At 42.0% G+C, this 16,938-nt stretch overlaps 3 protein-coding genes across 3 annotated transcripts in view; 1 reads left to right on the top strand and 2 right to left on the bottom strand.

Moving 5' to 3' along the window:
- LOC128710465 (60S ribosomal protein L19) overlaps nucleotides 1-16,938 on the top strand; it is a 77,549-nt gene that overhangs the window by 42,893 nt on the left and 17,718 nt on the right. The gene's annotated exons all lie outside the window — the stretch shown is intronic.
- On the bottom strand, nucleotides 528-10,546 carry LOC128710458 (transforming growth factor-beta-induced protein ig-h3). Its single transcript, XM_053805511.1, has 9 exons — nucleotides 10,461-10,546; nucleotides 8,868-9,115; nucleotides 8,171-8,471; nucleotides 3,752-3,946; nucleotides 3,400-3,667; nucleotides 2,791-3,322; nucleotides 1,320-1,933; nucleotides 1,102-1,227; nucleotides 528-1,028 (listed from the first exon to the last, which is right to left on the bottom strand). The coding sequence occupies exons 1-9, from the start codon at nucleotides 10,544-10,546 to the stop codon at nucleotides 528-530; spliced, it is 2,871 nt and encodes a 956-aa protein (XP_053661486.1).
- LOC128710463 (dephospho-CoA kinase domain-containing protein) lies at nucleotides 13,196-14,289 on the bottom strand. Its single transcript, XM_053805518.1, has 4 exons — nucleotides 14,178-14,289; nucleotides 13,665-13,959; nucleotides 13,448-13,581; nucleotides 13,196-13,362 (listed from the first exon to the last, which is right to left on the bottom strand). Exons 1-4 carry the CDS (start codon nucleotides 14,287-14,289, stop codon nucleotides 13,196-13,198), a joined length of 708 nt encoding a protein of 235 aa, XP_053661493.1.

The raw sequence follows: 16,938 nt of genomic DNA, 5'->3' as shown, positions 1-16,938 counted from the left end.
AAAAGTACAGTCAGCACGGAAGATCAGTTATTTTTATAACAATGGATAGAGGATTTGTGGTAGGCCCAATTAGTCTGGTAGGAGATAAACTGACGATGTTGCTGCGTCCGCCACAAAGTCCGTGATTTTGGATTAGAAGACGACGTCTCGAACGTTAGCAGTTTAGACTCTTGCAAAACGTCATGTCGTCGAATAAGTATATCATGATCTTGAAAATACTATAACATAATCCAACAGCGCTACATGTACAGACGCATTTCTCGTGTATAGGTCTATAAACACAATTTATTGTTTATTTCTCGTTTTATAAATACAATAATGTTAAAGATACCATAAAACTAATACCTCCTTGGGTTCGGCGCACCATAGCTCTCGCGAATTCGTTCAAATAACTAACGAGCGAACATTACACTGCTTTTCTTCGGATGCATCATCCTACCAATCTTACGCACTTTTATAAATCAAGCCTTTTACCAAAAGAGGCTAATCCCAAAAAGAAAACTATCGGATCGAAAGCAACACAGCGCTCACTTAAACCAAAACGGAAGCGGACGAGCAAGGCTACCGAAGCTTTCGAATGGGTTGCCGGAACCAGCAGCGGAAGCACTAGTGCGCTGTGGCTGCACGTTGATCACATCGTTAATTTCATGAATGATGCCATTGGTGGCCACCACATCGCACTTGGTGATTCCGGCATTCTGTACCTGTGGTCGACGGTTACGATTAAGCTTCAATTGCTGTCCGCTTATTGTTTCGGTGGTACGCACGAATGGCCATTCGGATGGAACGATTCCGGTGCAACAAATAACGTTCGGTAGTATGTGCGCACGTATGATGCGTTCCAGCTCGTCTTGGTTTTGAAGTGTTTCTTGGTACCACGAATCCACCTCCAGAAAAACGTCGTTCTTTGGCACTAGCAGCGTTAGTCCGGAATCAGGAGACGTTAGCAGCTCAGTGAGATTGGTGAGACTAACCAAACGCTGGAACATGCTATAATCTGGGTTGGCGGTAAGAGCTTGCATCAAGTTCTGAAACGAGTCAAGAGTAAAAAGGTAGTTCTTTCTCCTAAGCGACGAATTCTTCTCCACCGTAACCTCTTACCGTCTTAGGGAAATCCAATACTTTGTCGATTTCGTGCACCACCGATCCACACGTTTCCTCGTCGAAACGTACCAGCCGGGCACAGTTGACCGTAGCTCGATTCATAACCGTCGTGAATACGGGATTCTACGGGATAAACAAATGACAAATGACGGTTCATTATACAGCATTCAGGATAAAATATACCGCTACGCTTGTTTCCTCTAGCGTAAGCTTACCGTAGTGTACAGGTTAACGCGAATATTTTGACCAGCCTTCGTTGGTACACTTGTTTCCTCCAACGCACATGTCTTAATCAACGGTTCCGCCACATGGTACTCGAGGAATTCCTTCAGCTCCGTATTTCCACGAAGGTTTTCCGGATGCTCTTTTAGCTGACGAATCCAGTAACGACCCGCGTCCGTCTGCTCGAACGCTTGATCAGTTGGAATGAAGAACGTTCGGTTGGACATTGCATCAAACTCTTCCTCCAGACCGGCATCGGTGATCAGTTGCTTGAATATGGTTAAATTATGGTTGGCCAATGTGTTCGAAATCGGCATACCGCTATCCGTCGGGAGAACGCTATCAATCACATGTAGCACACCATTACTGGCAATCACGTCACGTTCCTCAATCGTTGCCACACCGTTGATGCGGATACGTTGCGTCTTTTTCCCTTCGTCTTCGATCTCGCCCGTTGCAACGTCAGTGTGTGGAGTGTGCGTCTTACCCACCATGGCGTACTCAAATTCAAGCTTCTCATTCAGCATATTGTATGTGGACGTCTTAACACCATTAACGGCAGCGAGTGAGCAGAATGTTATATCCAGTATATGGTTCTTTAGTATGTCTATCGATTTGAAAAACACAAAAGGAGATAATAGTAGTCTACTGTAAAACTTATAGAACTCTTTTTAGGACCAACGATAAAACAAATTGGTATATAAATGACTCCACCGAATTTTAGGAACAAGCCACCATGAAGACAGCGCGTCATTTGCATGCCAAATCGAACATTAACGATGCAACGTCCTTGGCAAAGGTGCGAATGAAACGTTTCGCACGTTTGATACCGTAGCAAAACAAGCACTCGATATCAAGAACGGTAAAGCGAATACGTTGCGGTAAGATCATTTTCATCATGCAGGAAATATTTGTCAATTAACGTAAACTAGTATGCTACATTAACAAATCTAATATAAATCCTCCAATAACATAACAATTACCTTTTCTTCAAATCTATCAAATTTAATTAATCGTATATTCAACGCTATAACGTATAAGTCAATGCTGCGTAACGAAAGTTACCAATGTCAATCCAATACCGTCGTCATGGATGGATCTGGTGTGGATGGTTTATGCAATTTGTAACAATTGCCCATTTATACCACATTCTGACGCGCACCGGTGTATTGTTCCTTCAAAGCTTCAGTGGTGTACAAAAAATGTATGCCATGTCCGAATGCTCTTCTTTACGATCATTCCGGTCACGTACCGGGACAAGTACTACAACACACAATACGCACCGTAATTGTGAATGACGAGGGACTACATAAATTCGTTGGCATGGTTAGAACACCAGTACAACACTGTGCTGAATCATTAGTCATCGATGTCTAAACAATCAATCCGATTACACCCGCAAAGAATTGCTATCGCAAAAAAGCTACGCAAATAATTTGGGTAAAAACAAAAAAAAACACTTACTCATGGCGCAGCCATTGCCCGCCTTCAGCTTGCGGCGGATGTCTTTATCCAGCTTGAGGAAGGCATCATCGTTGGGGGCAAAAATGGTGTAGTGCTTGTCGTCACCCTGTTCGCGCAGAATCTTATCCAGTCCGGTCATCTCCAGGAATGTGCGCATTAGCGTCATATCGTCGCGAACTTCGATTATGTCCATGAGAGTGTTGCGGGCCGGTACTAGCACTCGATCCACAACGTGTACAATCCCCCTATCGGCTACACGGTTCAGTTTCAACAATGGTGCACAATTAGCAGTGTATCGATACGGATGCTCGGCGTATGATTGGTCCCGGGCCGGTGTCATCGGTCCACGTGGATAAATGTTGATACGAATGTTCGCTCCAGGCAGATCCGTCTTAAGCAGCTGCTCGTTGCTAATATCTTCAATATAGTACGATCCATTCACCGTGTGTCCGAGAATCATGTCCCGGGCAGTCATGCTGGCAAAATCAATCGCACGTTTGGCTCGTGCTGTCGGATCAAAGGCAACCAGGTTCTGTTTACAGTAAAGTACAAAAAAATCATGGAATTATAACGAAAGTTGGCATTATGCTTTTTCCAATCATTACTAACGTTTTCCCACATTTGCTCGGCAAAACTAGTGTAGGCACTGTCCGGCACAACGAATAGCGTCACATCGTTCTCCAACGTGGCTTCCAGACCGCTCTTCTTCAGCGTTGAGATGAATTCCTTCGCACCAAGCCGCTCGACCGTTTCCTCCATCGAGTATAAATCCAGCTTTTGGCAGTGTGCGTTCGGTGGTCCATTGCGCGGCCGGCCGAAACCGTGACAGCACTGACGTGTAATTTTTTCCGTACGTTTGCGTCCATTAACATTTTTACTGGGTAGAAGCAAAACGGAAGCACAAATTAAAATCCTATAGTACGTGTAATTTAAACTGCAAACTACAAAATCGCTGCCTTACATCGAGGTGCAGATATATTTATGCTGCTTTTCAGCACACGACTGTACGTTCAGGTTGAACGTGCTGAAACCATGAAAACTAAAGCCACCGTTGCTGCTGCCACCACCACTGGTACCGCCGTTAACCGAAACTTCCTCGTTGTCGGGTGAAGTGATATCTTCCTCCTTTTCTTCGCGTTCAGTACAAACATTTTCTCTGTAAACAAAATAAGTTGAATATTATTTCTATTATTTCCCTGTGCTCCTCAATATCACAAGGTTGGTAAGCGACGCTCTGTTAAAATAACATTCGTGTAGTAGCCATTGAAGAACAAACATGTTTATAAAAGCATGCAGCGAGTGCTGGTACTTTCACGCATGTAAGCATTGTCGCGCGTTTTGGTGTGCGGAATTAAATGAAACTATCAGCACTTTTTTGCCCTTTACAACAATTGTGAATCATAGTTCAACTTTTGTTTTGTAGCAATTTTTTAATGTTTTGAGAACAAAATTTTATTCTTCGTTTCGTTTCGTTTCTTTACGAACACACATAAAACAAAGGACCGTCACTTCATCACTTTTTGCCAAATACAAATTTGGGCACTTATGAGTTACCATAAAAAATATTTAACCATCAGATGAATTCTCAGTTTTATTGCAAACAAAAAATAATAGAAAAGAAAATGATGATCGCAACGCAAAAGCACAACGCCATGTCGTTCGCCAACTCTATATTCCATCCGCAAAATGGCGTAACAAGCTCTGCCACGAACAAACCTCTAGCCACTTAGTTATCGTGGGAAAATATCTATTCATTTTCATTGCCAACCAAACGATAAAGTATTCGTCGTGTCGAAGGCAAAGCGGAGAGACTTTTATGTCGGGGAAATTCAATACCACGTTGCGGTTATAGATCTAACCTGGTGCTGTCTTGACAGGCTTGCTCTGAAAAACATTCGTTCCGGACAACAAAACTAATTCAAATCGACTTAGACTGGTTGGCTAAGGGTCCAACGAATGAAGCTGTTAGAATTCAAGGATGATTAGCCAGCAAACGTTCTCTGTTGCTGGAACGATTCTATGCGCCAAGATTTAGATGAAGAAAAAACGTTGATGGAACGTTAATACAATTTTTACTGCATTCCCAGACGGCGGTTTTATTCATTTTGTATTGTTTTACAAAAAGTGCACCCTTGATCATCTGTGCGCTGTCTGTGCTTGTAATCCTTAGCGCGCAAAAAACCCCTATTAAAAAAATAAAAACAATGGATACCAGCAGAGCTCCTGCACAAAACAAAACAAATTTGTATCACCCCCGGCAACGACATCTGATTGGCCAGTGTCCAGAGTAACAATGACCGAGACTCTTTCCTGCGGTTGGGGCTTTCCTGTGTGAATAATTCACGGACATTGCATTAAAACTAATGAAATTCAAGCCAATTCTCGCCGTAAATCATCGTCAGTCTGCATTTGCGTCGCGAATACGATTATGAGCATCTTTGGAGGGCGCTGCACGCTCTGGGATCGTGAGCAGACATCTCCACTCCCCTGTCCTCTTCTTTGGTTCTTCCACGAAATCTGTTAGATCGTTGCCACTCAGTTAGGTCAGTGGTAACAGCAACGCGTAAGCAAACCAAATGATAAGCAGTCGTCTAAGAAGAAGAGCGTGCTGGTCACTTTACCGAACACCATACTCTGAACTCTGCGGATGAGCAAGCTGCGATGACCTCGATCACAGAACCAGAGGGTACATACGGCACACATCACACACTCCATCTTGCACGACGACGGTAACAGTGTGGTCGGGTATTGAAGCTGTGCGAAGATGTTCCCCTGCTATTCCTACTGGTCAACCTGATTTGAACACATAACCTCTACGAACAATCTCCGTATGTGATCGTCATCGCAATGGTTCTGATGATAAATTATCCGTCACAGTGCGGAAAAGCGTGGCAAGGCATTGAATCTTATTAACCTTTTAAAGCTTCTATTGCACACGCCATAGACACTGCAACAGTAGTAAGTCTCAAGAAATCCAAAATCAGCCAAAAGTGAACATTAAGCAAATTTGCTAAGAAACCGTTCCTAATCCTAATCCGAATAACAAAAACGAGAATGTTAATTTTAATGCAGCTCTGTTCCGTTATGCATACTATTTGGCAATTATCAGGAGTTTTACTGATATCATATTTGTTATCGAATTAACTTAAGTGGTCTAACCTCGCAGCACCTACATAGCCTGTTAGAACGGCAGACCGTATCGACTTTACTCCACCACGTAACCGTAGCGCTTTCCATGACGAATGGTCCTGATGGAATTTAGTCTCGGTCCTGTCTTGGCTGGAATCTTGTCAAGCGCCACTACCAAATACACCACTATGGTTAGAAGTAGCGATACTTCTAGCAGTCTGGGGTACTGCTCGATTAGCAATCAAAATGCATCAGAATAAAAAAATGCATAGAGTTGCACTCAGATTGCGAGTGGTAGATCAGATTTATTTGTTATAATGTTTTAAAATCTCGTCCTCGTCCTCGTCCTCGTCCAAACAGCCGGTTCAAAACTGAGCATCAACATATACTAATGAAAACACATGTTAGAAGCTATATTCGACGAGCAATACTCCATGTACGAAATAATATATTAACAGGTTTAGCGCTAAGAGCGCAGCACACTTACAACACCTTCTGATTTTATGTTATCCACGCCAAAGAGCATGTCTATCGCAAATCGCGATCGTAAAATCGTGCATTACATGCAATTATTTGTTTGTGAAAGCTGGAGACGAAACAGTGTTTTACGCATGTAATATCTAATTACGGTCTCATAAACATTAGTCCACACACTAGACGGACATATTTTCAGGTAGCAACCCAGGCTGTTTCAGGCATCAACAACTCCCATCACCATAACAATGTAGGTATATGAAACAGATCAGTTTTTTTCCTTTGCCCAGCATACAGAGGTTAATTTCACACCGAACAACGGCAACGCGTAGCCCCCATAGCCTAGCAGTTTCTGCTGCGGGCTAATTTCATTTTAAAAAACAACCTTTAGTCGAAAAAGATCACTGTACTTACGTCCCACGAGAAACCAAACCCGTGCGCAACGACCTTCTCACGAGCTTAAAAAATAAAACCGTTGTGCACAATCGGAAGTCCAGCAAGAACGCACAATGAGTACCGGGTGGCAGAGAGGAGGGTGCGTCGTACGCACGTTTGTGCCAAAATAGATTTAACTCAAACTTGGAATCGTGCCACCCTGCACTTGATAGTAATGTGCGAAATTCTCTTCCTCTTACAACCAACTCCAAAATCAGCTGAACCTCAACGATAAGCGTTCGAGTGGTATTGTTCCAAGTGAAAGATGACGACCAAACTTTGTTCCCAGCTGGGTGAGAGGGTTCCGGTACAAGTCACCCTATCACATCCGATCATCAGACTCGGGCCGGGTATAATGAACATAGAAAAATAGATCCCTCCGCAAGTTCACTTTCTACTGCTTAGCGGAGGTAACGCTGTTTAAGCTGAACTACCATTAAATGTGGGTCAGTCTAGACATTAGTCATCCTAGGTACGTCAGCTGAGTGCACTATAGCCGGTAAGTGTCGCCGGAATTGGTGGTTTATATAAAGCGAAATTATTCGACAGGTTTTGGTGCTTTTTTTGTACAAAAGATAAAAGCAAAACCGCCCTAAAAGGCTGGAATTTACATACATATTTTTAAAGTTTTTCAACGCTTTCTCTAGCAGCTATTCTTTTCGATCATCAAGAGATAATATGTAGTATAGATGAAGTATACATAAAAGACGCTACCTAAAAGTGAAACGATGCGCTTGTCACTCGTTTTTCGTATGCAAATCCTTGGGGTATGGTGATCGTACAATCAACCACAAGCATAAACAGTCTAGAGGCATATTTGACTTTACTCCTACAAGTATGTTAAATTTTCTCCTCATTCGTAAATACGGATCGTACTCCAGCAAAGGATCATCGCGGTCGTTGTTCTAAAAAACCAATAGAAAAGGAGGTGTAAAAATGCCACATGCAATGACGACGGATGGCTAATGGCCGTTGTGTGTACACGCCGGAACATGTGTTTACATTTGGTCGTTTCATGTCGGCCAAACGAAAGTTTTTCGTGTGACACAGATGCCAGTATGCTCAGCGGGGCAGGTATGGTGGCATAACTCCGTATGACGCCACACAATTTTAGAATGTCGCGAATGAAAGTCGCCTCGGCAATGGGTAAGCTAGCAGCAGATGCAAATTATTAGTGCATCGCACCCGATGGGGTTTACTAACCATGCGACAATTTTGTACTATATTATCCATTCCATCTCTTATTCTACACCCCTCGTGTTACATTTAATTTGGCATTTGTTAGTCGGAAAGATAGCATCGTTGTGATGGACGTGATGACACCATCCGTTGACGAACTTACCCTTTCCACCACGGTCGGTTGGCATGAGTATCGAAGAATCCAAAGCTGGGCAGACCGGCCGATCCGAAGAAACCCGACTCGAGCGGCGTATTGAAGAAAGTGTTGAAGTGATGTTGGAACAACGAGCTCGAATCGAACGGTGGCCGGTGACCATCATCTAGCGCTTCTACATCGGGGTGTTGCCCCTTGGCCGGTGGACGATACGGAGGAGTTAACCCGGGACGATGCACAGGCGATGGTGGTGGTTGTCTATCGTCCGGATTCTGGCCCAACTCATCGACGAACGTTTCAGCATCCGTTTCTGCAAACGAAATGAGAACGAAACACGATCAATGAACGATGCTCAGAGACAGATCTGGTGAAGAATTCTCTTAAATTCATCATCGATCCAACAAGTATAAGACGGGCTTAAAGGCAAAGTGCAACAACATCACTACAAATCATGTTGCAATTCATGTACTCAACAGCGGTCTCTTGGAAGCTCATAAGTGACTATGCTGTAGCACCAAGAGAGCTTCGTTGTATTTATGAACTATACCATTAATCTCTACAAATCATTGCTACATGAATTGTACAATCAATTTTCCATACGTTACTTGCGGGTGCTGGGGCTGGTAGAAGCGGTATTATTTTGCAGACGTTTTACTAACGACGACGTAGCGGACTAAACATTGCATTCAGCAGTTTTTAATCTTACCCAATGACTCACGATCCTGCGCCCCGATCGTAGCGGTTTCCCGATCCGATCCGCCAAATACTCCGACCGCTTCCGGCACTCTGGAATGGCGATGGGCATTGAAACGGTCAGGCTCTTCTAAATGATGTAGCATCCAGAGGAAAGGGTTCACATCGGCGGTGGCAACGGGTTCATGAAGCTGGGCCGGCCACTCGGCCAAATCCTCTTCGCCGAGACCAGCCAGCCGGATGACTTCATCGCCGAGGGTACTTTTTGGTAGTTACAAGTGCATGGAGGTCCACAAGCCGCGTAGGTAACAAAAACCCAAAACCACATCCAATGTTTCGGGTATGCGATCATGGGCGGGTCGTGGCGGTGTTGGTGTATGTGTGTGTGAGTGTGTGTGAAAGTTTATATCGTTGTGTGGTGCATCGGTCCATATTATGATCACCATTGTTTCCGAACCCGCAGGCAAAGTTATGGATGTTGTAGAGATACGGACAACCACCGGCGGTAATATAACGATAGGTAATAACGTTCGTGTAGGTTCGTAGGTGTGGGTTGTTGGTGGTTAGATGAAACGAAAACAAAAACCGAAACCATTTTCAAAATTAAACAATTAACAAGCAGAAACCCGTTGACCGGGTCACTGCAGTCGGGATTAATCACATAAAAGGGAAAGTGTTGTATTGTGGCGGCGATTGTTAAGGTGTTAATAAATGGGTAGGTACAAACTACGATCGATGAGCTTTATACGATACGATTGATGAATACAGCCCATATTTTCAAACGTGTTTCATTTTAATGTGATTATTGACATCACACTCCTCACGCATCCCGTTAGCAGAACGGCGAGGTAGTTTTGTTTGCAGATCCCACGGGCATATCAGGGAGAAAGTAGTATCTGACACAGAACGATTCGTTGAATTTGCACAAATTTCAGGCTTTCCCCACAATCGTATACCAGTTTCATCCATTCCGGTTTCACTTCAACACTGTGCACGATCGCTAGTGTCGACCATATTCATTTCTAACTCGTTCTAACGGCCATTATTGAATAATCAACCCTTCAACATATTTCGATGGTTATTGGTCACACACAGCTCTGGTTGCACATGGACAAAGCGCTAGCCGAGTGTCAATTTAAAAAAGGAACACTAACAACAGTAATATTAATACCCTGACATAGCAAGAGAAGATGGTTCGTTCTCGTATAGGAAACGGGAAACAGAAACTTCTAGAAACGTATATTATCAGCCGGTTTACAGACAGAGGGCACACAATCGTTTGGTACGACTATAACTGCGAACCAGTCGAACAGTATTGAATATGCAATAATTAAATCTAACGCGAGATATATGCGCGCTGATGCTGCGTTGTGACAGCAGATCACGATCGAGTGCATATAATTGTTCAGTAGTTAAACCATCGTCAGCTTGATACAGTAAAAAAACCGCAACGCCAAACGTTTACAGCTTTGAAAAAGGAATATCTATGCATAAATGGGCTTGTACAAGGAAAAAGGACGATTGATCGAGCGCACTGAAGGTGTTGTTAAGGACGGTCGGAACTAACGGTATTATGGGATGGGTTAATGAAGAAAAAGATCATTACTCGAAACAGGTCACCGAACTGGCAACTAAAGCTAGCACCAGCAGGGCCAAAGAACCCGAATTCGTTCGCAAGTGGAACCGTTCCATTCTTCAGATTTTTAACAGCACTGCACGTTGCAATATGGCCACTTTTCACAGGAATATATTAGAACAATTTTGCACACACACACACACTGCGCACTCTGGAACGGAATAATGCCTAACAGGCACTCTTGACTCCGGAAAAGGTTTCCCTTGCAGTGCACTTGGTCCGCACAATAGCACGGCTTCCACGAAACAAACGACTGATCGTACCGGTGCACCTGTATTTATAAGTTCCGCAACGCCACCGTAACTGTTCTGCCCTGCGCACGAATCCGATGCTGAGCCGAGTGTACGTAGAAACGCGTACGCATACCGGGAAACCGCGCTGTACGTTTGTGTGCGGGTCCGGCCGTTGCTGTGGTGGTAAACGCTGTGAGGTAAATAAACACTAAACAGATGTTATTATTATTATTAAGCTAAGGGAGGGCGGTAATGAGAATGAGGGCAAGCGGAAAGAGAGGTGCGATCGCGAAATAGGCGAGAAGGAAGAATGGCGTGAAGATTCCCCGGTTTCAACCGCTCCACGGGGTAACTTTTGCAAGGAAGGGGGTATCGTTTTTCTGGAAATTTCATCTTCCATCATTTCTTTGCCAAGGGAATAATATACGTTTCGCGTTCACCTTTCTCGCGAAAGTTGTTGTTGATGATATGTCTTAAGGAGGCTTTGGTCCCATCGAAAGTTGTTGTTCTATTCGCATTATAAAACAACAGAAAGTCGTGCATAAAGAGACCGAAATAGAGGGAAAGCACAGTGCATGTGGGTTTATGGCTATGTGGCAAAATGAGGAAATTTTTCCCACTCGCAGAAAAGGATCAATTATTTGAGAACATTCTTAACTGCAATGTATGTATTGTGCGTACTTTTTAATGAATATTTAACGTATTTGTCTTACTGTAACTACTTACATACCTATCAGGCACTACAAGCCCTTCGCGGTTTTGATCTGCTGCAGGAATCCGCTAAACCGCTCACATTCGAGCGCCGTTGTCAGCCAATCAATTATAGCGACATTTCTGGCAAACGCATCAACGTCATCACTCCATCACAATTTGGGCCTAGCACGGAACTCAAAATGACTACGAGCTGGATCGTCCGGTGTCATTCTAATGACGTGGCCAGCACACCGGAGTCTGACGAGTCTATTCTGCTGTACGACAGGAAGTTCATCGTACATCTCATCCGTCATTGTAGCGGCACTTCCATTGTTCTTCCACGCATTTCACGCACAAAAATCCTTCTGAATAATGTTGGGTACATCTGATTCAGATTCATGAATGGGAATGAATCTTTGACCTGGATGAATGAATTTGAATCTGTATCTAAATTCAAAGACTAACAAATCCTCTTAGATTCATATGCATATCTCAGAGATGTACGTGAGTATTTGAAATTTTTAAGTTGTATAAAGTCTCCGCTTCGTTCGTCCCGACGCATGTTTTAAGTAGAGAAGATTCTTCAGACAGAGAGAATGGATTAGTGTGCTGACTGCTACTAAGTGCGTTTCTCAACATCAATGCTGTTGTCGGTGCTTACTTGTGACCAAAGATAGTTGTAAATTTATACGACTTCGATGGTTCGATCACATATCTATGCGTAAGACAGGATTTGTTAGCAAGACTGCTGGTAGGTTAACCATCCTTTTCGTTTTTGCCTCTTTGTTCTGTAAGTATGTAGTTTTTAATTTTCAGATTTTAAACTACGTAAAATTCAGCGGCTCGGTGGTATATTGGTAGTGGCGTCGGTCTTCAGGACCGGATGTTTTTATAGGATAGGACCGATCCAAAATCCCATCCGGACCAGACCCCTAATTATCCCGTTACAGGTAAATAATGTCAAAGAAAGCCAAAAATGACAGGCTGAGGACCTTTTGTGGTCGTTATGCTGATGAAGAAGAAACAACAGAAAATTACCTTTTTTTTTAAGAAATATACGATCTTGCAACACTAGCAGAACAATTATCAATGTTTCCAACGAATGAAAGCAAAATGTGTTCAGTGCGAAAAGGAAAAATGGAAGAGCATAGCTGCCTTTGCTGTTGTTGATGTTCGCAAAGCATGAATTTATAGCAAGCACATTCAAATCTAGATCAAGTGCGCCGATTGTTGGTTTTTGGATAAAGAGTAATGTGTTTTGGGAAAAGATGTGATAAACTCTTCAGCTAGATAGTTTCTTTCTGTCTCATTTAAAGTTTCTCTTAGACAACCATCTTTAATCTTTCACAGTTTCTTCCTTTCTATATTTGTTATCATCATCAAAACGATACACAAGAAAAGCGTGCTTATCAAGCTTGCGTTACATACGCAGAGACATCACACCACCTGCACCCGTGCATACGAACACAATTGATTTCAGTTCTTCACTATTCGATTTGCAAATGCTCTTAAATGTCTTTATCTTCTTGGGAAAGACACACGCATACTGTTACTCTATTGTTGCAAATTTGTTGCATTTCTATACATCTGGAGGCGATCAATTATTTACACGCACCGAGAACCGTTGTACAGTGATGTCTGATTAAAGTAAAACTCTGCTTCGGTCGATAACAGGACACAACAATAACGAATTTTGTGGGCACACATTTCATTGAAAAGAATGCCACTAGGAGGAAGGGTGAGTTTAGGAACGAAATCGTAAATGGATCCGCTGGGTAATTAGTTTGAGTTGAACCACTTGTACTTGTAGTTCAGCAACCAAGCGATGCTAGAAACGAGCAAGGCCGCCGTAGCAAACAGAACGCCACGTATTTTCCAGTGCTGGTTACTGTCTTGTAAAATAGTCAGGATTTTTAGCGTTTGCTCTTCTGTATCTTTAAGGGTTCCTGCAAATCACAAGTCTGTTGTCAATAAAATCCATACAATTTATCAATTTCTCAATCTACTCTCCATGTTTCCTTAAATATATACCTGAATTTTCGATGACAAAATGTGATTGCTCGCACTTTAACTCTAGTGACATCTGCGCTTTGATTCGCTTCTTTGCCTCTGCCTCTGAATATTGGCTGCGATCCATCAGCCTAGTGACTTGGATATCTTCCTCGCTACGAATATCAAAAGCGTACATTTCATGAATGATCAACATCAACATCTCATGATAAAGGTCTGCGCAGTCCCATGTACTCACCATGTGACGGTTATGATTTTATGTATGTAGTTAAGCATTACTCGAATTTCGAACAAGAGCGGAAGATCGAGTACAACAAAACTGTGTCCTAGAAAGAAACACTTGATCACCTCCTTGTAGATGGTTCGATGAATTTCGGGATGCGTAATTTCGTTCAATAATTTACGTTTCTCAACGTCATCGAATATAATGCGTCCCAGTGCTTCCCGGTTTAGCTCACCGGTACTAGCGTGAAAGATTTCTTCACCAAACGTAGCTTTAATTTTATGCCATGCTGGTCGACCCGGCTCAACGACTAAAAGTAGAAGAAAGAAGGGATAAAAAAAACCATCAGTATCCAGTCTTGAACTATCGGGTCAGAATGAACAAAGTGTGGACAAACACTGGAAAGGAATGGTTATTTGCTTATGCAACTAATATGCTAAACGAAACGCCCATCAACCCCCACGCTGTACGCTAACACTAGTGACGCGGATGTCAACTGTCCGTTGCGTTCCGTTCTGTGTAACATACCTTGGCGTGCGATTGCATCGGCATCGATGACCGGAACACCGTTGTCCCGAAATATCTTCGTTACGGTGCTCTTTCCAGACGCAATGCCACCGGTTAGGGCGACCAGAAACATTTCACCACCGTCCGACTATTGCGAATGTAGCTATGAAATATAGTGAGGTTGTAGACAGGCAGTGTTGAACTATCTGTTGGTAGAACTAAGACGATACCAATTAGGATGTGTTATGTCCCTAGGAGTGTTTTGATTTGCTCACCGTACTCTGCGGCACTGTGTGTAGTTAAACAGATAGGGTTTATCTTGTTTGCATTAACATTTGATGGAAATATTTATTAACTTATGGAAAAGCACAACATCGCCTACCCAAAACCTTTGACACTTCTTCTTCTTCTTCTTGTTTTAGCGAGGTTTGTCACGGTTCGGCACAAGAATCCAGCTACCTGGGCCTTCCTGCACTATTTCGTGATTTTGTTAACACAAATACCTCTTCATATGTGGACCGACAACTATGGCCATATGTCCCTATTTGTTACAGTATCCTATGGTGTTTCGCTAACTTTTTTTGGGGTTTTAAGGTTTTGTTGTGTTGTATTTTTAAGCTTTGACATTTCGATTGTGTGGGTTAATTTGGCTTTTGTTTATAACTTGTGGTGCACTACTTTGCTACTTTGTTCCTTCTTTTAGCCTTTTTTCTGTTTTGGTCTATGTTGTTATTTTAAAATGTAATTCTGTTTGTTTGGATGAATTTTAAAATTTTTTTGATATCTCCTATTTTTTTAGATTTCCAACTATTGATGAAGAGTTCTTCTGATGGTAGTTTTTCTTTTCTTCTTTCTGTTCCGTATCTCATGCAGTAAAAAATTCTGTGTGTGGCTGTATCTGGACTATTGCATGTTCTACATAGGCCTTCATCTGTGAGTTTGAATTTGTGTAACCAATATTTACTATAGTCGTGTCCGGAAATCAGTCTGTTGATTATTTTGATCTCTTTCGGGTTCAGTTTCATTTTGTTGTGCCACATTTTTTTTCCTATGTTTCTCTGATATTTTTGGTATTTTTTGCCTTTGATTACACACATGTCCGTGTACCACCTATCTGTTTCTATTTTGGTCTTTTCTTGTAAGATTCCTATTGCATCTTTTGGACGAATTAGGTTGTTTATTATATGACTACTTTTGGTGCCCTGTTTTGCTAAATCGTCCGCTATTTCGTTGCCTTCTATGTTTACGTGACTAGGAATCCATTGTATTTTGGCCTCTAGATATTCGCAGTTGTTTAGGATTCCAGTTACGATGTCATCCGCAAATTTCTGTTCTGTGGCTTGTTTGAGTATAATACAAGCAGATTGGCAGTCTGTGTATACTATGGGGTTTTTAATTTTTTCGAGGGCGGCATATTCTATGGCTTTTTTTATGGCATACAACTCTGTTGTGCATATTGATGTATCATTCTTTAGTTTGAATGCTAATTTTTGATCTGCCTTTTTTTCTTGTATTATGTATAGCCCTATTCCACAACCATCTATGCTTTTGCTACCATCCGTATAAATTGTTAGTTTTGATGCGTTTGCTCTTATCATGTCCATACTGAGTTCATTAGCCAAAGTAGGATTGCAATTGTTTTTGCTTACGGTCAGTCCTGGTACGTTAGTTCTAATATCGACGTATTGGTAGTTGTTATTGTGGTAATTAAAGCTTGTTTTTGCAATTATTTTTAGTGTGTCTGTGTTTTCCTTATAGGATTTTTCTATGGCGGATAGTTTATGTGAAATGTTGTTATTTTGAAGTTTGTTTAGTAAGTGCGTGTTTCTTGAGGGATGGGTTATTGTTTTTATAAGTTGCTTGGCTACTAGGTATTTACTTCGGATTGAGAATGGAATTTCCGCAGCTATGGCATGCAGAGTGTTTATGGGAGTGGTCTTAGTGCATCCTGTAACTCTACGTAGGGATTGGTTTAGTAACGTGTCAATGGATCTTAATTTTGTTTTTTTGGCATTAAGTGTGAAACCAATGCCATACTCTAAGCTTCCACGGATTATTGCCCTATGAACTTGGATGGCTTTCTCGGGGTCTATGTGGTTTCTGTAGTTGCAGATGGTTTTTATGGCGTTTAATCGTTTAGTAGCTTTGGTTTTTTGATTTTCTAAGTGTTGATGGAAGTTCAGTTTGTTATCTATTGTAACTCCCAAAAACCTGTGCTCATTTGTTTTTTGTATTTTTGTTCCTGCTATCTCCAAGTTAGCTTTTAGATTATCCTTGGGGAACGTCATGTATTTGCATTTTTGAGTATTAATTTCTAGGTTTAATTCCTTTAATTTCTGTGTTAGCCCATTTACCGATCTTTGAAGAGATATTTCTACTGCTTTTTTAGTTATTCCCGTTTCTATGATTGCAAAATCATCTGCGTATTGCAGAACCCTAATTTTCCCGGTGTTAATTTCGTGACATCCGCTGGTGTATATATTAAAAAGTGTAGGGGATAAAACATCCCCTTGGGGTAGTCCGTTTGATACTATTCTTTTGATTGTTTGGTTATCAACGGTTATTTCTAGACACCTGTTGTTTAGAAAGCTGTTGATCCATCTAATATCGGCTAGGGGTATCATTAGGGATTGCATAATCATTGTAAGTTCTTTGGTTAATACGCTATTGTAAGCATTTTTTACGTCTATAAATATCACTCCAGTATACTTTTTTTTTCTATTATTGTTTGTTATGGTGTTAATTAGCAGATCTATCATGTCAGTGGTTGATCTGTTTTTAC

This window comes from Anopheles marshallii, chromosome 2 (assembly GCF_943734725.1).
Source record: "Anopheles marshallii chromosome 2, idAnoMarsDA_429_01, whole genome shotgun sequence".
Taxonomy (NCBI): domain Eukaryota; kingdom Metazoa; phylum Arthropoda; class Insecta; order Diptera; family Culicidae; genus Anopheles; species Anopheles marshallii.
Note: the sequence above shows the minus strand (reverse complement) of the source record. Positions and strands in the feature narration are given on the sequence as shown.

Bases quoted from the DNA above. Each gene is read 5' to 3' on its own strand.
- LOC128710458 (XM_053805511.1), bottom strand. From the start codon at position 10,546: ATGGAACGGTTCCACTTGCGAACGAATTCGGGTTCTTTGGCCCTGCTG. The intron at 3,323-3,399 runs GTTAGTAATGAT...TACTGTAAACAG, and splicing joins CCGAGCAAATGTGGGAAAAC to AACCTGGTTGCCTTTGATCC. The intron at 1,228-1,319 runs GTAAGCTTACGC...TTTATCCCGTAG, and splicing joins GCGTTAACCTGTACACTACG to AATCCCGTATTCACGACGGT.
- LOC128710463 (XM_053805518.1), bottom strand. From the start codon at position 14,289: ATGTTTCTGGTCGCCCTAACCGGTGGCATTGCGTCTGGAAAGAGCACC. The intron at 13,960-14,177 runs GTATGTTACACA...TTCTACTTTTAG, and splicing joins CGATGCAATCGCACGCCAAG to TCGTTGAGCCGGGTCGACCA. The intron at 13,582-13,664 runs GTGAGTACATGG...TGATATTCGTAG, and splicing joins AAAATCATAACCGTCACATG to CGAGGAAGATATCCAAGTCA.